The sequence below is a fragment of the Nyctibius grandis genome, chromosome 1, assembly GCF_013368605.1.
Source record: "Nyctibius grandis isolate bNycGra1 chromosome 1, bNycGra1.pri, whole genome shotgun sequence".
Lineage (NCBI taxonomy): Eukaryota > Metazoa > Chordata > Aves > Nyctibiiformes > Nyctibiidae > Nyctibius > Nyctibius grandis.
In genome coordinates this window covers 72,196,484-72,219,292 of record NC_090658.1, presented here as the reverse complement: position 1 = coordinate 72,219,292, position 22,809 = coordinate 72,196,484, and the positions used below count along the sequence as shown (strand labels likewise).

Here is a 22,809-nt window from a genome sequence, read left to right as displayed (position 1 = left end):
CGTTGATGCTGGGTTATATTGATCTGTCACCGCTTGTTTAACAATAGCACTTTAGAAAAGATAATTTAATTTTTTGTGAATGCATCTACATCTGTATTTACTTATGTGTCAAAAAAACACAACGAGGGAGAGTTTTATTCAAAAAAATAAAATACTTTAAAATTGATTTTTCTTCTGTGAAATACAAAACTATGAAAAGGTCTGAATCACATTGTTTATTTACTAAGAATTCAGCATCTCTCTTAGCCTACCTCCTATTCCCATTGGAGCTGTGCTGTTCACCCTGCTGATGACAGGGGATAAACTGGATAAATTGTTTTTATTATTATGCTTATGAAACCTCTTATACAGAAAAAGCATTCAGTAGATACTCAATAGTGGAGAACTATTTCCAGATAGGTACGTTGTTTTGAAAAAGGAGAATCTCACAGCCCGGATGAGTTATTCTTCAAGACATCAGAAATAACTATTGATGTCAACGTTTACAACTCTACATGTGGATTATTATTTACTTTGGATTAGTTAATTGTGTAATTAGGCTGGGCCTGATTCTCATCTGATGCATAGTCTGATGTTCAGAGCTGGGCTCTTTCTGCTGCCTCACTTTCCGCAGGTACCAATTTCGTTATTGATGCCAGTCTTTTAAGGAGAAAACCTTTGAATTACCTACTGAGTTAATGGGACTATGGACAAAACTTACTTACTTAACACTTATCTTAAATATACAATACATTGCTCAGTCCTGTAGGAAAGGAACTGGGATGTGAAGACCTGATGGATAAGAGAGTAACAATTATAAAGTATTTTGCTTGGAGAATTGTTTAGATCTTGCAGCCATTTCTAGTCTGCATTTCAGACTATACAGAATGTGGACAACAGAAGTTTAAGCAGCAGACAAAATGAACAGAAGCATTTGTGTGATACTGATTTTCTTAAAAAAAAGCTATTCAGTAGAGGTCACTACAGTGGATGGAAACAGCTCCCAGGACTCCTTAATACATATTTACACAATAGACCTCTTAGTGTTTGAGTAGCCACTCTGTTTAATCAGTGGTATTTAAAAGGTTTGATCTGTGTAATCAATAGAATTTAAAAGGTCTATAGCTTACATTTGAAAGTGTGTTAGCTTTCTATGAGACATAACAATTTTAAATTACTTTATATTTTTGTGTGTTTCTTGCTGTTTTATAATGGCAGCTGCCAGTGGAGAATGTCTCTTAAGAGAGTATAACTATGTCTGTACTAATAAACTAGACATGCCCAGGGCTGCTCCCTACTGCTTGAGTGGCTACGTCCTGGCTATTAAAGTTTTGTTATCCTAAACAGATAGCTACATCCAAAGAGCATTTTGGGAATGTGTCTGATTTGTGCTACCTTCCAAATTGTTTGGGAGAGTGCTAGGTAGCTTTGACTTGCTTTAACAATTTGACAGTATAGATAATTTAGTTTATCCTCCATGAATGCTTCTGGGTGCTCTTAAATGCCCAGTATAGATGCTGCTTGGGTTTTGTAAAACGTTATTTTGTGTATCTTGGTATTTTCTCTGGTACGTTTTAATAGGGCAAGACCTGTCTCCATAGACAAAGGTTGTGGAGTACACCTGATGCAGTCAAACTAGTGCAAGTTCCCAGTGAACTCAAGTGAGTGAGCTGTAAACGAAGAGCATTGCTTTGGAGATCTTTGCACTCAGCCTTGCAGGCTAGTAGGGCAGGACTGGAATGTCACAGAGTTGAGCTGAGCAGGCTCACTTGCTCTTAACTTTTATGGATCTTTTCAGTGTTAAGTGTTTGTAGTGATGACACAATCACATCTTGCATTGAATAAATTGTCATGTCTGATGTTTGTCAATGCTTGGTGACACTTTGACGCAGCTGAATGCTGCAGTAAAAATGCTGGAAACAGCTGAAAGTATAGAGAGAATTTAGATAGGCAGAATGAGATTACTTGAGTTGTTATTTGACCAAGACATTAGGGTTAATACTTCTACTCCTACAATGGCGTCATGGGACTTTATACAAGTGGAAATGGTCAAGAACTCGGTTGCTTTTTTTCTGCTGAAAGCTGGCAGCTCCAGCGAGCACACCAAGCCTGTTCAATTGTGCTGGAGCTTTGGGGCAGAGTTGAGTCCAAAGGAGAGGAACCAGTTACTGAAGTGCCTACCACCGTCAAGCAGCACTGCAGCTTCCACCTGGAGATTAACCCGCATGGCCTCGCTTTGCAGGTGAGATGTGTCACAGTCACAGAACTGGGCGATGAAGTTTCCATCCGTGTAACAGCTCAAAATAGCAAAACGATCTGTTTGAGTACTGAGGATGTCTTGGGACACATGGATAGTGCTTGCCTGTAATTTATTTCATCACGTAACGCTCCACATCAGAGCTGAAATTCAATTTCTGATCCTGGCAAAGGCTTGCATTTTGTATGATCATGGCAAATAATAAAGTGGTATCTGTTAATATAGATCCAAGGTGCTGCATTTATATGCACAAAAACAAGGGCACTGTAGTTCTTTTAAAATTTAAGTAGCAACATTATAACCTTTGACACTACAGCCTTTCTAAGGAGAGTCACAAATTTTCCATTAAGACTAAATGGAAATGCTTATGTAAAGTGTCTCCCTTCTAGATATTTTTTCTTTCTATAGACAAATATCAAATGGGTCAAAATGGAAATGTTTCAGTTTGGGAAGGCTGCCAGTATTGAGTGGAGCATTCAGACACCTCACGTCCCCATTTACCTCTAGGCTGTATCTGTTCCTGTCTCCAGGAGAGACTACTGCGCATTGTAGGAAAAATATTTCGACCAAATAATGTTGTCTTCGTAAGGAAATGGAAGCTTAGAGCACTCAAACTACAGCTCCTAGGGCAGTAGTAATAGCTAGCAAGCATTTTGAGATAACTTCCCCCCCTTTTTTTTTATAATCTACCTTCCTTTATTCCATCCTGTATTTCAGTGAATTCAAATTCTAAGGTTGTGTTTGCCTTTTGTATACTCGCAGATTTTACTGCTGCATTCTTATCACAAAACACTTGAATATTCATGCTGCTTTTAATTTTAGTGCTGAAAGGCTGTAGTGGATATGATGATGCAGGAATTTGGATTCAGAAAATGGAAGACACTTTAATGCTTCAGCTATGTATGAAGATTTATCAGCTGGGCTCCAAAATGAGCAAAGCTGACTGGAGTACTGCTTTAAATTATCTATTTCAGTAAATACACAGCCAGGATTTTTAAATGGCTAAGTACACAGCTGGTATCTGATATCTAGTATGTGGCTCGAAATGTTGTTCATTCAGGATGAGAACAGATATTACAGATGCATGTATAGATACTTATAGATATGTGTTCACATATATACACATCAGAAGATTTCTTTTCCTGGATTGCTGAAAAGAAGGGTAGCAGTGCAACATATTAAAAATGATCTTATGGTTATTCCAACTGGGATTTATTACATTTAAGGGAATTTAAATGAATTATCTGTGCATTTCTTATTTCCCTGTGTGCTGGCAGTAGGCAGCCTGTCGCTCCATTGCTGGCATTTGGCTGATTAATTTGCCCCTTGCTTGATCTGTTTTCCTTTTTTTTTGTTCTGTATAGCTTGTTCTAGTGCTTTCCCTTTTCAATATGGTAACATCAAATTTGCCCAAGGTCTGTAAACTAATGTGGATTAAAAGTCAAGCAGCAGCAGCTTTAATACATAATTGGTCTACCAGTAGGACACAAAGAACTGATTCTGGTTCCTAGATAGGAAGCGCCTTCTTTTTTTGTCCTACGCTGATAGTCTGAGCTCTTAAATCTATTTTAAATTAAAGTAAATAGGCTACTGGAAACTGACAAATTATCCACAACAGTAAATTATTTAAGAGATTAATTTGATGTTTGAGGCGTAGTGATTTTTATACACAGGCGCAGACACACACACACACACTCTCTATATGACATATTCTTTTTTGATTTTGATGCGGTTCTGTTCACTGGCGGCTGAAAATACCTTTGTCTAGCAAATGTTGTACACTTGGGGTCTGTATTTGTCTCTTGCTGTGACCCCACACCTGTTAGTACCTAACAGAGGATTTTGCTTACTTAAACAAATTTTTTGTAGAGGTGTGAGAGCTTTGTGACATGCTTTCCAGGTACTCTCAACAACTGCATCCCTTTGCGAATGGACAGGTTGGAAAAGGCCACATCTACTTACATTAACATTGGCTCTGATTTTGCTTCAGCTTGTCATACGTCACTTTTCTTAGTTGCTGAGGAATGACTCTTGACTGTTCAGTTAAGCGGGGATAGAAGCTTGTTTAAGGTTGAATGTTTAATGATATTCTCACTCAAGTGAGGAGTTCTGTGCTTTCAGGCTCCTTTTGAGGTACACATAGCGGTCACAGCAGGGGCATTTGCAGCTGTAGCATGAATGACAGATGGATGATGGTTGCACAGTTGTGTGACTAATAGCATGTATGTGTGGATGGCGTGGCATGGTGTAGTGTATGGTGCTAATGGATAGGAAGCAAGCGACAGCCAACAGTCTCTCCCTTCCATTAAGTCCATTCAGGCGTACCATATGTCATCATCCCTGTACGGGGGATTTAATTCTGTTGTTAGCATGAACCACTAACATCGGAGTGACAGTAATAAAAGAAAGCAGAAAATTTAAGCCATGCTGTAGAAGAGAGCTGCAAGTCAGAAGGTGGCCAAGTCAGAAAAATAGAAAGGGAGGAGAGGGAAGTCAGATCTTTTTGTGAACATTCTTAAGCTGTCTGTAAAAAATAGATTATACTGTTTTAGTATACTGCATTGGACTTAAGATGCTACAATTTGAATAATGTTTTAACAGTAGAGCAATAAACGTTTTACAAGCTATAGTTACAAACATTTGAAGATGTTACATATGCAACAGCAGTATCTTTTGTTAAACGATGCTGTATTTGGAAAAAGACATACTTTCAGATGCAACTACTCTTTATTAGGTTGGTAGAGCTAAGAGCGTAGCAGTAAACAGTCAGTCTCAAAATGGAAATTGAACTTCTTTCCTAGAGGTTTTGTTAATGAATGGAGTTAATCAGAGTGTTGTAGGCTTTCCCTGGTCTGTGAGCTACCTGTATTGCCCCCTGTGACATTTCTGAAACCTCGGCTCGCAGGTGGGTGTTGAGCCAGAACGGGGGGAGCAGCTCGTTCCCAGCCTTTGGAAACTGAGCCTGTTCAGTGTCGTGCAGACAGCTTGGCAGCGGCTACGTTTGGTAAATCCTGGTTCAAAGAGTGTGATGGATGAAGCTTCAGGGTTTTCAAGTAAGGTAAGCTGTCGTTTAGGTGGAGTAAGCCATGCACATTTTTGGCAGTCGCTTGTGATGAAAAGATGAGTGATCTCAAGCAAACCAAGCAGCTTAAGTACATTACATAGGGTAAATATTAACAGCTACCTGCAAATCAGTTTTTTATTTAGTTTGAGAAGTCTGTTGTCACATTGGTTGCTTCGGATAACGATGAACTTCAAAAATAGCACAGCTTTGGGAAGTGAAGTGTTTTTGGAAAATATCAGCTAAAAAGATCTCCTGTAACCTCAGTGATTTTATATTTTTCATCAGTGTCTGACTTGTTCAGAACTGTGCAATCTTACATGGTTTCCTTATGTTCAGAAGGACCCTCCTGTGTTTTGTTTTGTGCCCATTGCCTCTGGTCCTGTCACTGGGCACCACTGAAAAAAGCCTGACTCTGGCTTCTTATATCCTCCCTTCAGGTATTTATATACATTGATAAGATTCCCCTGAGTTTTCTCTCCTCCATGCTGGATATTCCCAGCTCTCTCAGCCTAGGCTCATATGAGAGATGCTTCAGTCCCTTAGTCATCTTCATGGCCCTTTGCTGGACTCACTCCAGCATGTCCCTGTCTGCTTTGTACTGGGGAGCTCAGCACTGGACCCGGCACTCCGGATGGTTTCAGAGCTCACTTCTTTTTCTCTGTGGGTATCCATGTAATGTGGAATGAGGCTACTGTTATTTTCTCTTGCTGAAAAGAGATTCACATGGGTTCCATTTTTATCTTAGAAAGAAGAGATCTGCATTTCTGATTTTGGTCTTCCAACATCTTGGATATGAATTTTCAAGAGTTCCAAAACTGTGATTTTAGGATAGACTCTACCATCACATTTATGCATTACTGGCACATACTGATAGCCAGTAAACATATTAGCTTTGACCTAGATATGTATGATAAAACAAATGATTATTTGCCCAGTTGTTGTGGGTCTCTGTTTTTTACAGTCAGGGTTTCCTCTGTAGCAGCTAACACAGAGCCAACCATGCTTATATGGCTTTAAAAAGACAGGGGATTGATGTCTGAAGTTAGAATTCAACAACTGTGATTTACAATCCTCCAGAGTAATAACCAGAATGACAGTTCTCCCTCAAACAGTATTGAAATTCCCGGGCCTCCCAGGAGCATTTTACATGTGTATACCACCAGCAGTTATTCAGCAGTACAGAAGAAGACGGAAGCTGAGTTGGAGTTACCTCATAGGAAACTGTATCTTCTCAAGCACCTTTGTAAAGATAAAGTGTAGGTGAGCGGTTCAGACTGAGGCTTTCTTGAAGCTAAAAGACTGAAATAAATCTCCATTCTGTACTATGACAAAGACATTTGAACACTTTTTGGAACTGGAAATAGTTTTGTACTGCTGGGAACTGACCTCTTGAAAATTTGTATGCTGCATAGTTCATGATACTTCTACTTTTAATAAAATATAATACTTATTAATGGGTCTTAAGTCAGTTATTCAATTTCCCCAGTAATTTAAAGCTTAATTATGCTGCATTCTAGATCTCAGTGGCTGTCCTCAGCTGATTTTTCTTAAATCACTATCCCTCCAATTTTACCGTTCAGTTCAGTTCTCAGGACTCTCATTTGCATAGAGTGACAGATTAAAATTGGATGGCTGAAACGATTACTGCTCTTAGTGCCTACTGCAGTGAAGGAGATTGATTCCTCATAGTATGAGGAAACATACGGCTCGTGAAATGACTCTTGAATCACTATGGTTTCAGTCTATTGTATTATTGTAAATTGAAACTGATAAAGTGGGGATCCAATTTTAATGCATCCTGTCTGAAACTGAGAGTTGCATTTTTGGAGGAGCTTTGGGTAATAAAATTGTAGGCAGCAGTTTAGAAGTTCTCCATTTCCTGGGAAAAAAGTGAATATTCTGGTTGGAGAATTGGTATCTTTTACCTCAGTAACTTGTTGGCACTGCAAAACTACACAATGTTGTTTGAAAGCTGCCACAATAGTAAACTTGCACTTTTGCTTCTGTGCAGTATCTCTGTTCACCCTATCCACCTGCAGACCTGTGCACCCTGTTGCCTGTACAGTTATACTGATATACCATTAAGGATAGTCAGTTCGATGGAGTTTCTTGCAAATTTTGGTTGAAACCAATCCAGAATTAAAAAATCCATAGGTTGGCTCTGGTTCTTCTGGGAAGTTGTCAGTTGCGGTGATCTGCAGAAATTTTATGGAAGGCGTAAGATTTGGTATATACTCACCCTATTTTAGTTTAGGTCTGCAAAATCCGTCTTGACTGTAAAACATGGGTCCTCCATGTAGGAATACTTTACATTTCTCTTTCCCTGCCTTTCTGTGCAAGTTTTGAAGAGGGGCTAGAAAAGGAACATGACGAATCCATTTTTCTCTTGTGCATCGTAGTAATTTCTCTATATCCCTCCCTGAATTAATTTTAATTTAATCTCTCCTGTTTTTCTCTTCTCACTTTTATCTTATTTCTATGGTTTCTGCCTTTGTTTCTTTCAATCCTTGTCTTAACATTATCCTAAGGTTTCCCTTTCTTCTGAAGGAAATGTGAGATAGCACAAGAGATCACATTTTGGTTGAATAAAACAGAACAAATAAGTGTAGCTGCCCTAAGGCAATTCTAGATAAGGTGCTGTTCAGCCTACTCACATTTGGAAGTGGCCAGGTACAAGGGAGGGGCTATCTGATAACTACTGATGCTTCTCTTTGAAATGGGCTCAGGGCTGTGAGAAGCTTTCTGCATGATGAAAAGCATCATGACAGTAAGAGACCGAGGGCTGTTTGGGCATCAGGATAGCCTCACTGACTGAAAGAGGATGACTTCAGGACAAGGGTGGTACAAGCTGAGATGCTGGTGCGGCATTTCATGTCCTCCTATACAGTTCCTGGCCAAAGACTTTTGCCTTCAGGAATGTGAGTATGGCATTTTTATGAACAGTAATTCCCAGCATTATTTTTATTCTGCCAGCATTATGAAAGTATTGTTACTGTATTTATGCACAGCAGTTTGCATTATAGTGGTTTTTCCATTTGTCTGTAATCTTAATCTAATAAAACATTCACAAGCTGCCTGGAAAAGGGATTTTTTTCCCCATGGGAATTTCCATAGAAGAAATCAACATCTGATAATTGCCTATTGTAAAGAATGATTTTCATCACAGGAAAAGAAAACAGTATAGAAGAACCTACTTCTGCCATCTTTTTTACTGTTTTCCTGGTGTTGCCAATTTGGAAACAGCATCGTGCTGTGATGAAGTTTTGGTTGTTTTCCCCTCCTTTTTAATATCTCACATTCCAAATGAAGTGTTACATAGAACTAAAAAAGAGAATTGTCCTTGGAAAACAGCATTTTTCATTTCCTCTTTAAAATTAAAGCCTTAATTTTTCCAGGTTCAAACTAAACAAATGAGCCAAGGGAAAAAAATACCCAAAACCCCAAGCTCCTGTCAAAACAAGCAAACATTGCTAAAAGAATTTCACACAATGTCTAATTAAAACTTTTTAAAAAATCAGACCAAAACCTCTTGAAGGTTAATTTGCAAAAATAAAGTAATTCCAAATGAAAATGAGAGGTTTTATACAAAATATTTTCTTTATCAAGTCCATCTAATTTAAAAAAAGAGAGTGGTCTGAGCCCTTTATCCAAATAGTGGAAGAACAAAATCTATGTAGATTTTTTATTTTGTTATATTTATATATAAACATGCAGACAGGTGGTCAGATGGCTATCCACCTAATTAATTTAACCAATATATAATTTTTATGAGTAGCATATTGAAATGAAAGATGGAAGATTATTTGAAATTAAAACAGATACTTCAATAAAAAGAGCAATAGTTTCACTGGGTGGATACCATCTCTCTCCTCATCTCATTCAATTTAGCATATTTCTATATGAGCTGTAAGATAAAATGACTAATAGAAATGAAAAGGAGGACTGCCAAAAGTCAAATTGCTTCACTGGAAACTTCTTAGCAAAATGACAAAATCCAGTTCTAGATAATTAAATCTTATTTTGTAGGAATGTCACTGAATGCTGTTAATTTGCCTTTGGGTAGTGCTCATTTCATTGAACACAGTAACAAAAAATTATTTGGGCACTTTTTGTTTGTCTTAGAAATGATTCAGCATTGTTTAATAAAAATTAAAAGCTCAGGCTAGGAGAGAACAACGTCATAGTCTTACAGAAGGAAATCACTAACGCAGCTGTTCCAGGGATCAAGCAAAATTTCACCACCATTGAAACCTGAAAATGTTTTTGAATCTGAACCTCAAAGAACTATAACACAGAGGGACAGAAGTGAAGTCTCCTGTTGTTACAGACAACCTGAAGCTCAACTTCCTCATAATTTAGTAATCTTTGTGGCAAAATGAGTTAGGTTGCTTATTCCCCCCCAAAGTTGTTGGACGCTTATTCCCCTCCAGAGCTGTCTACCACTTTCCAGTCTAGCTGTGTTCATGGTGAGCTTTTTCTCATTTGTTTGGGTGTCAGCGTTGTCCTTTTTTTGAAAGGGTCTTTCCTCACCTCTCATTTATTCTCCCTAGTGTGTTTGTAGATGTCATTTGCCTTCCAGTATTTGTTTTCATAAACAAAAATATCCAAATTCTTTTAGACTCTACAAATACACTTTTCAGTCCCTTTATCATCCTACCATACCACTGGATACGGTCCCAGTCTAAGGTCATGCCTTGAGCACAGGTGATCAGTCTTGACACACAAGTTACTTTGTTTTGAGACATTGCAATTACCCTTGTCATGGATGGATGCCTACAGGAAGCTTGGTATTAGGAATGCCTTGTTCTTTCATACCTTCGGTAAAGTTACAGTTTGGGAGCAAGACTTGTGTTTCCTTTCCTGATGTGGACAGCTCTTGGTTCCTCTGGTAATTAAGCCCTGGTAGTACTAACGAAGTGAAATATTCCTTCTAGTCAGAGCTTTTATTTCTCTGATTTTCCATAGTTTCCTCTTTAACATGCTAAAAATTAAGTTTAGTGGTGCTGCACCTTGCATCAGACAGAATGTTTCAGTGTCTTTCTAGTGGAGATTTCCATTACGATGATGCTGTTTTGGTTCATCATAGTGGCTTTTTTTTTCTCCCTGAAGTGCTTGACTTTTTTGAATAGCTGGAGGAGACCTGAGTTTATTCTCCAGTGCTGGCCTATAGATGTTAGAGGAGAGGTCAGTTGCACAGGTAGTCGCCCTGTCCTGCAAATAGTAGTGTAGGGGTCTGCCTCTTCCTTGGCAGCCCACTATTAATTGTCACTTGTAAGCCTTGTATCACACGGACTGTGGTCCCTAATAGTAACTACCTGTTTGTCTGCTTCTGTGGAGTGGCCATGTCCCAAACTGTGTTCATCAGAGGCATGCTTAGGTTGTGTTCTGCTGCATAATCAGAGGTTATTGTGAATGCTAAAAGAATCCACACACTGTGTATATATAATTAGTTCTTTTTAGTGGTTTGGTAATACTTCATCAGCTTTATTACTTTTCCAGTCAAATGCACAGCTCACTTCATGGCTGATCTCCATTTCTTACTGTTTTCTGGCATGGGATTCCTTTTACTTAGAATTCATATGATTCATGGGTTACAGGCTTTTCTGTTGAAGTGCAATATGTCTACAGAGGCAGTTGTGACTGCCACCACACTTGTGAGTTAATCTATGTAAAAACCCACAAGAATCAGTGATTTGGAAGAAATTCCTACCTGCTGTTTGTGTAGGATGGCCATCTGTCTGACAAATCCCCATGCGGAAGTCAGAGACATCTGAGAAAAGCCAGACAACCTTCTGACACCTGTTTCTCCAGCAGCTGTAGTTGCTTATTCCACTTTTTTATTTTCTCACCAGGTGCTGTTGAGATCGGGTTTCAGATCTGCATTCAGCAGCTTTTGAATTCTAGTCCCAGAACTGTGTAAAATGCAGGATCTTTCTAATCAAATCACCCTTTCTCTTTCCGGGCCCAAATTTTGAGGGTTCCTAATTACACCTTACGAAGTGCTTCTGAATTTGGGCACCTCAGTTCAGTCACAGAAATTGATAAATACTCAACTTCTTTAGTCAGTTCTGGAAAATGCCTTTAGAATTGTTGAAAAACACTGGGACAAATAGGCTTTTAATATTAAGTGGCATCTTCTATTTGAGAATCATTCCATATGTATTAATGACTCTTCATGTAAATGGATTCCAAGATGCAGAAAAAGACAGGGGAAGTGTCAAAGTCATACTTTGTAAAGGTACTCCTTTTACCTGCTAGAAATGGAATATCTTCATAAATAACTGAGTATTGACAAGCCATCCATTCTGAGCCCATGGTAGAATACAAATACCTGTTTGCCTATTGAGATCTTCTCATTCACAAATTGTCCTCAATTTCTGTGTGAGACATCTTTTGAGCAATAAAGAACAAACATTTCATAACTTTCTGCGTGTAAGTTTTGGGGCACTTGTGTTAATGTAAAAGCTTATAAAATCATGGAGAAGGCATGCGGCCAGGAATGGCTGGTTTGCTTTGCTGTCTTCCATAGTGCCTACATTTTAAAAAGTGTTTGACCCCTACAAGGCTTAACACAGTTACCATTCCAGTGTTAACTCTGAAGATCTCTTCAAAGACCTCTGGATGAAACTAGCAAAAGATGTCTTCTGCAGCTCTAGTGTATGCTCTTTTGTGCATGGTACATGGCGTGCTGCACCGGAGTTCTTTGCTGAAGCAGCAGCCATGATAAACCAAATAAACACAACCTTCTGTAGATGAATGGTATCTCCTGCAACTAAAGGTTAAGGTGTCATACAATGATTTATCTTTCCTAATGGATTCGTTGGATTGCTGTGATGGGGACATAATTTACTACCTTTTGTACATCAGAGGTTGTGTTCTCAAAAAGGTGTTTGGGGATTTACGATATTGCACAGGGTGAATTACATGTCAAATTATCAACCATCCTGTTTGACATTTAGTCAGTGCTGACAGGAACTAGGTGTTTAGCAAGATGAGGCTTCTGTAGCACAGTCTTTCAATATGTTTTATTTCAAGGCTGTTGTTAATCAAATGTTTCTGGAGAAAATCTGTAAAATACTGTTAATTGCGTTGACTGTTGTACTGTGGCCAACCAGATGTTAGTGGTCTGTATTGTAGCTGTCATCCTTCCTGTAGAATATTGTTAAGGCATTGCCTTTTTGGTGGAAAATGTTACATCTGATAATCCATCAAGTTGTTGCAGTTTGGAGGCAGGTGGCACCCTCATGTAAAGATGCCCTGGGTTAAGAGTGCCTGCCAGTATTTGAATGGTATTTTTGAGAGGAGCAAGTGACCCATTCAGGCTTCATTATTCCCACAGCTCTGTACACATTTGGAGAACTAAGGAAGTTGCTTGGCACATGCACTTTTTCAAAGTATATTCCTATCTGAAAACATCTCATTAAAGATTTCCTTCCTACAGTTCCTGCCTTCCTTATCTGACAGTTCTTGATTGGTTGATACAGCTTATGATTTTTTTCTTGGCCATTGCCATTTTTTTTACTGTATGCTGTATCACCTTAAATCAGTATACTTCAAATGCTGCTTTGTGGATCATATCTAGACTGTTGGATGCTTCTGTATGGCCTGCTCTCTTGTTTCCAGAGGAGGCAAAATAAGTCTGTTTGCACAGAGTGTCCTGTCTAAGCATTTGATTGCCTCCTTTTGAGTCTCTGATCCAACTACACAGACCTGAAGCTGCCTTTACTGCACCCACACAGGAGGAGAAGGAGGTGTAGCTGGGAAGCATGTCCTTGTTTGTACCTGTATTGTCAAACTGGAGTTGCTGCTGCTGTGAGGAACCCGGTTTTGGTGACTACTGTGGCTGCCTATAGTGGACCACCTGTTGAATAAGGGTTCAAATGAAAGCCATTAATTTGATGTCTGTATACCTAAACAACGAAAAGGTTCTGACATAGCCCATGAAAACAAAAGGGAACATGCGTCAATTTACAAGCCTGTTTACACCTCTTGCTTCGTTGCTCAGTGCTGTAACTCTAGGCAACACAGGAGACGACAGCAGTTTATTGCATTTTTTGAGCATATGATCAACCAGACAAAGACAAAATGAGGACATGCGATTAACTTGGCAATAGTATTCCAGCACAGAGTGGCTGCTCTCTTCAAACTCTCAAACCCTCTGGCATATTCTCTTGACTTAGAAATTGAAAATGCAGATCAGAATCTGTCCTAGTGAGTTGTCTTCCCCTTGTGTTTTTCAGTAAGAAAAAAGAAAAGTCATTGCTTCAGTACAGATATTCTGTCCTTACATTTAAGCTCCCAGAAGGCCTCTGTCTATGTGACAAGAATTACTATCATGGATATTGCATAACAGTTTATGCATAATGTTTAATGCATTTTTAGTTTTATGAAATATGGATAATATTGGAGAAATTATGAATAGTAGTTTAGATTTACACTTTCTTTTTAAGGTGGAAACAAGAGGGACATTTCTAGTGACACTGGAAGTGTTGAGATGCTTACTATTAAAGATGAATAAAATTCATAGAAAAGAAAAAGAGAAAAATATATTGCGTAGATGGATTACAGGCAAATCATAAATCATAGAATCATAGAATGATTTGGATTGGAAGGGATGTTAAAGACCATTTAGTTCCAACCCCCCTGCTATGGGCAGGGACACCTTCCAGTAGACCAGGTTGCTCAGAGCCCCATCCAGCCTGGCCTTGAACACTTCCAGGGAGCAGGCACCCACAACTTCCCTGGGCAACCTGTTCTAGATGTTTAAAGCATTTCTGGAGGTTAGAAAGTCTGTGCCTTTATTCGAATACCATAGTTGTCTCAGCATGCTTCCTCACCGCTCTGTCCAGGGCGTGTTGCTGCTTGGTGTGGAAGGTTGGAACTCAACTAAGAGGACACAGTTTTGAAGAATGTTTCTTCTTGTTTAAGCCTTCTTATTAAAATGAAAGCATTCAGCATAAAAAAATTATTTGATGCTTGTGCAACTTCTGTTAAAAGTCAACTCACATTGTATGTGTTTGTTTTGTGACATACAGGACAGTTTTCCAGCTCGGTTTGGAGGAATACATTTCGTCAATCAGCCGTGGTATATCCATGCCCTCTACACAGTTATACGGCCCTTTTTAAAGGAGAAGACACGAAAAAGGGTATTTTTCTGTTTAATTGTCCACTACCTGAGAGCTGTAGTCAGCAGATGTATCATTCTCTAATAAAGTAGATATACACGATATACCAGCTTGCTATTGGTGGAAAGTATTTAAATACATCTTCATTGTAAAGAGTGTCTTTAACTGTTTTAGAAACTTATACAGCATTATCCTTTAAGGACACAGACAATCAGTGCACTTAAGTGTATTTTAAAATGGAAGCATATGCTTTCCTCTGGGTTATATAAAAAATATTGTCAACATTACAGTTTCTATTAAGATTCAATTCAATTCAATTCTATTCAATTTCTATTAAAATTATTTGTGTCTTTGTTTTAAGAACAGAGGTAGTGAGCATGGAGTCCTTTCCTAGTGTGATTTCCTTGACATTATCATGAACTGAAACACACAGCTGGTATATAATATTTTGCAAATACTAATTTGAATGAAAGCCAATGAAAGGAAATTTGTGTGCATGCATCTGAACATAAGCATGAGCAGTCTCTGAGATGTTGCTGAATTTGCAGCATTTGCATCAGTGCAATTAAATTAGAGCTTGGTGGTGACAGCACATAGAATGATATTATTTCTGTAGCAGGAAATTTGTCATCCAGGAAAACACAATCAGCATCATGTACAAAGCCACTACAAAGAATGTGATGATTTTTTTTTTTTTTTTAATGGGATCAGTTCTCTAAGCAACTCTGTTTTCTCTCCTCAAACACAGCGTACGAGGCCACAATGATCCTTGGTGTTTAGCTGTTTTTTACTGACAGATTATGCTTGAGAGGCCTCTGGTATTCACAAATTTTGAACTATAGATCACAAAGCCTTTTATGTAATATCTGTTATAAATATGCAAATGAAAACCCATTTTGCAGGCTTCAGTTGCACTCCATTGATTACAGCTTCAACAAAGAACATTACAGTGCCAGATACGTTTGAGGTCTTTTTAAGTCAAATGCTGTGTATGCATAACCAGGGAGTAAAGTACAGCTCATGGGCCTGTTACAACATTAAAAATAAGTTACAAGGCAGTTGAACATGGGTGCTTATCAGTTAGCATCTATATTTTTATTTAGACACCTGAATCAGTGACATATATTTTCAGAAACACTGATGTTTTGCAACTGTTTTCATCAATACTGAATACCTATAAGAAGTAGTCAGGTGGTTAAATATTGATTTAGGGTCCAAAAGGTAGTGTCAAAATGTGATAGTTATGCCCAGCATGTAAAATTTAAAATCAGCTTTAAAAAAAACCATAAAGGACAGAACTAATGATTGTGAAAAAAACCCAGACCCAACAGAATTCTCTTCAGAATTTTATCAGGCTCGTTATTTGTATGTTGTGTTTATCCTGAATTATTTGTATTTTTTTAATATGTCTGGTAGATTTGCAGCTGATGATAGCTATATTCAGATCAACATAGTACTAGGCATGTATAAAAACAATTGCTAAGAAGTGAAACGTTCAGTTGGAAAGGCACCATAAAACAAATTACTTTTGCCATTAATATTTGTTCTTTCACACAAGGATAAATTCCTTTCTGAGATGGAAGAACGTTACTGGGTTTGCATGGTCATATTAAGTCTACCATATTTGGTCTTTTTGTCTTTCTGCCTTTTGAATTTAACTCTTGATAAATCATGCTAGGGGCATAGCTGTCCAGAGAAGTCTCTGCAAGGTGAAGTGGGATGGGAATCAATAGCACTTGATGTCTGTGTGCGCACACCTCTGCCTGCCCGTTGGGGAACGAGAGGCAGCATATAGCTGTTTGGAGGCAACATCCTACCTTGCCTTCTGGCTATTTCAGCACTAGTAAATTAAAAAGGGCTGGGCACTGCCATTCCTACTGTTTCATTGTATGGGCACTTTCTGGCATGGCAGTGGCTGGTGCCAGATGATGCTTTCTTAGACATTGCCCAGGAACAATTTGAGGATGGCATGGACGAGTGAGCAGTATGGATGAGGCGAACTTGTTCTGGACATGAAAGGAGTTTAACCATATGGATGTGAACTGTGCCATGGCACTTGCTCCCAGTCCCAAAGAGTGAATCCTGACCCATCTTACTTGCTAGTCTAGAAATAGCTGCTGTGAGCTGTCTGTGTAGCCATACCCAAGAGCAGGCATTTCCTTCCAATGGAAGGTCTGCAGGTCCTTCGTATCTGTGGGAGAAGGCTGTCCAAATACAGAGGTGCTCTGCTCTAGTGCTCATTGGTCACACATTCCAGGTCTCTGAGGAGAAACAATAGGATTAAATATAAACATAAATACAAGTATTCATATACATATACATTTATATAAATGTAAAGTATATCTGAAAATAAATCAGTCTACCAAAACATTGATGAATAATATCAAGTAGTCCATCAACTATTCCCTCATTGTTGTCACAGAAATTATTGTACTGTTATTGCTTACTTCCTATAGTGTCAAGTATGGATGGTAGTTACTAGTACCACCATATCAAGGAAGAAAATCTTTCCAGTGGAGTTTTCATGACACTGCACTATTGATCTTATTTATAGAACTCATGACTAGATGCTGAAAGTCAATACATATTCCTTAATGTATATGGTGAATGTTAATTTTATTTATTATTTACGGTCTTAATTTATTCACTTAATTTAATTCACAGGACTAGGGAAAGCAAATAACAAGAGATAGGCAGTCTGTATGTCTAATCTTCAGTCCATCTAGTGACCGGATATCAGTTCTTACCCTCCTTAGGCCCCTTGTTCTGCAAACATTTAAATTCATTTATGCTCTAATCACTTTGTAGGTTTATGAACATCGTATGACCATGTTTAAGGCAGAGGCGATGTGTGTGTTGGTGGCCATCTCTGTTAGCCCAACACAGCTAGAATATTTGAACTGTACAATATCCTCTAATAATTATGATGTAATTTGGGCTTTGATGATTTTTGTGATACTGCTTTGTTTTTACCTGCATGTGTATATACAGATATTCCTGCATGGTAATAACCTCAACAGCCTGCATCAGCTAATACACCCTGAGATACTGCCTTCAGAGTTTGGAGGAATGTTGCCCCCCTATGACATGGGGACATGGGCAAGAACACTGCTTGACCATGAATACGATGATGACAGTGAATGCAACGCAGACTCCTACAATGCTCCTGCAAAGGATATAGAAAAGGACCTCTCTCCGAAATCGATGAAAAGGTGGGTTAAAGGTACTGTGGTCTTCTGGTATTGCCATAAGGTTAACATTTGCCTTCCTCCTCTTTTATGAAGCTGCAAGTAGTTCCCTCAGTTTATTATATACAAGGGCCATTTTTTTCCTTTCTTAAGATCACTGTTCATTATAGACCATAGTGTTGATTATTACCCATGTGAGTTGTGAGCCCAGTAGAGCTAATTATTTCCGTGGTGCCATATAGGTAGTGTATACAGTGCTGTGTTTGGAATAAGCTGATATCCCACCCCAGCTTACAGTAAGTATGAGAGACAGTGCTAGCTGGAGTGAGCCTCGGTGCAGAGGATAAATTGGGGCCAATTATCCATCTGGGTGGTGGTGATAACTCATACCTTCCTCCATCCCATAGCCCACTGCCTGGTATCTACCAGCCAGGACACTTGCAGCATCTGAACTGTCAGTCACAGTGACTGCACACATGAGAAAAAGTAATGAGGGTAACCAGGACAAAAATCAGTGCCAATTGTTATGCTTGGGTCTGCTAAACATCTTGGCATTCTGATATTCTTTTCTTTGAGAAGATACAGTATAATTGCTTCCTGCATTTTACCATTCAAAATAACGTAAAATATAGGAGGAGGTTAGTTACCTCTCCAGTAACTATGGAATCAGTGAGGTAATTCACTTGGGAGGAGTAAACCTGGTCCAACCTTGCCAGGGCAGTAGAAGAGAAAGGAGAAAGGTTACAGCAGGGTGATAGATAAGGTTGAGCAGGGCAGCAAAAGTCAGAGTGCAGCTCATAAGGGGTGGGCCTAGCAGTGAATCAGAAGAGAACAAACAGGGCAGAAAACAATATATAAAGTGGTTAAAGTTAATTCAGAATATGCTAAGCTGAGAATTCAGTTTCAGGAGATGGTATTTGATGCAAAAAGGAGAGAGACTCTAGAAGCAGATCAAACAGGATAAAATATTTTCAGACTGCCTCAGCCAGGAAAATGATTTTGGCTGGAAAATGTTGCATAGATTGGGGAGGACAGTGTGGTTTGAAAGGGAGGTATTTTGGGGGAAGTAGAGAGGAGACGACAGGAGGTTGCTATAGGAATAAAAAAGAAAAAAAGCAGTGAAGTCTAAGGATTTTGTGTTGTAAAAGACCTACAGTGCACTGAAAGTGGGAAATAGCAAGAGATTAGATGGGAATGAACTAGGATAAGGAGAAGTTAAAAAAGTTCCTGAAGCCATATGACAAAGATGCAATTAACACAAGTAATGGAGAAAATGATACAGCGAAGAGCTAGGGGAAGGGGAAAAGTGAGCAATACATTTATATATGATTTGCACATAATACAAGAATTATGAGACAATAGAGAAGGTGTCTTGGGGAGAAAGGTGGAATTTAGGAGCTGAAATGCAGACGTCTTACTGTTGCAAAATGGAGTCATGAGAGTAAATAGCTTCATCCAAGGATGGAACAAAAAAACCATGAGAAGGCCTGTGACAAGACCCTTTGGAGCAAACTTTTCCTGGGCGAGCACATTATTAAATGGAAAAGCAGTGGATTGACCAGATTCTTTATTCTTTCTCAAAGAATGCTTTCTCATCCTTACCTGTTTTATTCTCATTTAATTTGTGCTTGAAAAATCATTCATGGAGAATTACACTTCAGTGTAAACTTCAAATTGACATTCTTTCAGTCTGGGTTAGCTAACACAGTAGGAGACATACTGCAGAAAATAAGCACATTGAAATTTGTATCTATATAATAGTGAGCTGAAATTTCCTCAACTTCTTCACATTCTTTTTCAGTTAACATGTCTGCAGCACCTGCTAGAATCCTCCTTCCCTGCTGTTGGATATAAAAAGTACTAAGCAGACTTACTGTGCTAGTACCAAGTAGAAGGGAGTGGTAGTAAGATGGACAGAAAGTCTCAGGACTTTAATGTATTAAATGCACAGACTGTGTTAAAACAGAAATAGAAAAGTTAAGGTAAAAGAGATAAACTCTATTGGATTAAAAATGAAATTTAACTTGAATTCAGCACCTGGTGGATTGTTTCTCTCAGTTTGAAACCACACTCAGTGTGGTATGTTAGTGCAGAAGAAGGTTTTTAACATACAAAAAACCATGACAGTAAGTCAATGAATAGTGCTTAACTTAGAACAAATGTCACAAGTGTCTAGCAGATCTCCAACAATTATCTTGTTTAATTTGGCTTGCCATTTTAAAATTAGCTTATTGCTCTGAAAGAATATCCTTCTTAAACCAAAATACAGCTGAGAATTCATTTGTTACTCGTTTTGGCCCCCATATGAACCAGTGATGTTCCTCCACATCTCCTTGAACTTTTGGTGAAATGGATTATCTCTACTTGAAAGGAAGGCTGATTGTGGGGAGGGTGGTGGAGATAAGGAGGAATTAAGCCCACCTGTAGCACAGACCTCTGGGGAGAACACATTCACGTCATGTGGCACCATTGCAGCTGTCTCAGCAGTCATGTTTAGCCTGTGGCTGTGTCCACCTGTGACTCTCATGGCTGAGGCACCCAGCTGGAGACCTGCATCCGCTTCTCGCCTAATGCCGCAGGGCAGATGTCTGTATTGATCAGCTTTGCAAAGTATCTATATGTGGCTTTGGTTCCTCACCTCTGCAATGGGGCTTTGTAGTACAACTCTGTCCTACTGTGTTTTGTGTGAATTTACTCGGTAACGTCTGTAAAGTTATTTGGGAAATGTAGATAGGAGGTGCTATAGACTTACACAAATGTTTTTCCTTTTCCATACCTTCATTCATGGATTGCTGCTGAATGAGATGAAACATGACAGTAAATGTTGTTTTAAAACTGAATGAAAACGATTCCTCCTTCTTCAAGGCAATTAGGCTCCTGAGCTTACAAGCCATAGATCAGGGCTTGTGCAGTCTCATTTTCACATCTGCCTTGGCATCAGGGAGTTTGGACGCCTTGGGAATTTGCAGCCAAAACTGCCTCACTGGGAATTTGAGGCCAGGTTTGCAGCCTTTCCAGCTCCCCTTCACTTCCCCCAATGAGAACTGGAAACCTTGGCTCCTCAGACATTGGCAGCCTAGGAAAAGGCTCAGTCTCCTATTAGTACTTACATTCAGTTGGGAATCCTTTGAAATCAGTATGCTTCCACAGCAATTTTTTATCTCAATGAACTGGATTTTCCGGGAGTACAGCTTCCCACCAGCAAATTTTCAATCAGCTTTGCATTGGCACAATACCTTGTGAAGATTTCAAAAAAGCATTTTTAATTCAGTGGTTTAGTTTTCTGCCTGAGGAACTGACCAGCATTCTAGATGAGGGTTATTGTATGGTTTTAATTAAAATATTTTAATTATTTTTCTCACAAGAGAGACCATCAGATTTTTAAAGCTAATTTTCTTGGTTTTGGCATTAGTAAGAGAAATGTGGTAAGTATTATTAGAAAATATCCTTGTGTTTAAAGTTTTTACCTAGGCTTTCATTCCGATGTTTTTTATTGTGTTTTTGAAGGTTTTGTTTAGATTTTTTGAGAAAGACCAAATAGTCTCCTGCTATCAGCCTCATTCATTGGTTTCAGTGGGTGATGCTGGTTTATAAGAGTGGGGGATTGACTCTCTATGTTTATCTTAGGAGAGGTCAGAATTTGTAAAGGTTTTTCTCTGTGCTGTAGCCCTCCAAATGGGCAAAACTGTATCAATGCTGCAGTCACAGTGTGCTTCCACTAATCAAAAATAGATGCCTACACTGTAGAGATGTACACATGCTGTAGCCATCTCAAATGTTTACAGAAAGCAAGAGAAATAGGCATTTCTAGCATGAGATTCATCTCACTAAAGGAAACATCTAACAAGGGTTGCTTTTACTGTACCCCAGAAGTGTCTGCTTTTTGACAAGCTAAGACATAGGTGATATAAGACCCCATGTTAACACGTTGGGCTTTGTTTTTAATGGAGCATTTTGATTTTGCTGGAGGTTGGGGTTTGCTCTTTTTTTCCTTACACATGGCTGTTGCAGGGTACCAGTACCAGTCTTATGCTTCTGTGCTGAATCAGAGACTCTGGAGAAATTGTACAATCATCATTGAATTTGCCCTTACCATCCTTCTCTGCTCTGTTTAGTTGAGTTCATAAGTGAGTTTGACAGATGTGTCCAGTGCTCCAGAAATCCTGTTGGCCATGGCAGGATTCCATGTGGTCGGCTTAGGAGCTCGCACTGTTGCATTTAAGTGTGATTCAGAGAAGGAGCAACTTGTGCTTCCCGCTAACACATGCCACTAATTGCTGTGTGCCATTAATCAGCTGGGTGGCTGAATTGTACCTTCTTTACCAGCCCGGTGCCATCTAACCTTCTGGTAGAGCGGGTCAGAGCTTAAGTCAGTACAAAAGACAGCTTAGATTGCCCTCTGCTGTGTGCTGAGGATGTGCCCTGCTTCACTGTTTCACAGAAGATAAGAGGATCCACTTTATTCTGCCTTTTGCTCCTATATCCACAAACCAGCCCTTTAAAGCCATGTAATCACTCCCTGAGGGTATTTTCTGACCATTTGCAGTGATCAGATGCTTATGTAATGCTGTACCATTATTTTTAAGCCCTAGCAGAAATGAAAATAAACAAAAGAAAGCTGAAGTTTACCCTCATTTGTCTTGATCTAGAAAAGTTAAATAAACATGTTATCCCTCTGCAGGTCTCAGTCGGTTGTGGATCCTGGGGTGCTGAAACGCATGGATAAGAATGAGGAAGAAAACATGCAGCCTTTACTTTCACTTGACTAACAGTTCCTGAGCATCAAACATGAACTGAAGTGGAAGGCGCTGCCTCTCAGCAACAAGCAAACCATTGGGAAAGAGTGTACCAGCTGGAATCCTATTTACTCATGTTAATGTAGCATAATGGCAGCAGGCAGCAGGTTTTACTATTCTGCCTGAATTGTGGATGCCCTGGGGTGAAAAAGAAGAGGACAAAAAAGGAAAATAAAATGAAATAAAAAATAAAGAGGAATCAATAATTTATTCTGTAAGTGCCAACTTGTTTGTAAATATAATATAATACTCCATTGACTTTGTAGGTTACGGTAAGCAAATGCTATGGAAGTGAATGACTATTAAATATGTCAGTGAAGTGCTTCATAAAAAAGAGAAGAAAACACGTGCGTGCTCACACACACACAGACACACACAGAAACACATACTGGACATGGAA

General features: G+C 39.0%; 1 protein-coding gene across 1 annotated transcript in view; it reads left to right on the top strand.

Annotated features, from left to right (window-relative positions):
• CLVS2 (clavesin 2) overlaps positions 1 to 22,382 on the top strand; it is a 49,950-nt gene extending 27,568 nt beyond the window's left edge. The window contains exons 3-5 of the mRNA XM_068412657.1: positions 14,336 to 14,446; positions 17,417 to 17,637; positions 22,295 to 22,382. Coding sequence (XP_068268758.1) covers positions 14,336 to 14,446; positions 17,417 to 17,637; positions 22,295 to 22,382 — 420 coding nt within the window. The remainder of the gene's footprint in view (positions 1 to 14,335; positions 14,447 to 17,416; positions 17,638 to 22,294) is intronic.
• The last annotated feature ends 427 nt before the right edge of the window (positions 22,383 to 22,809 follow it).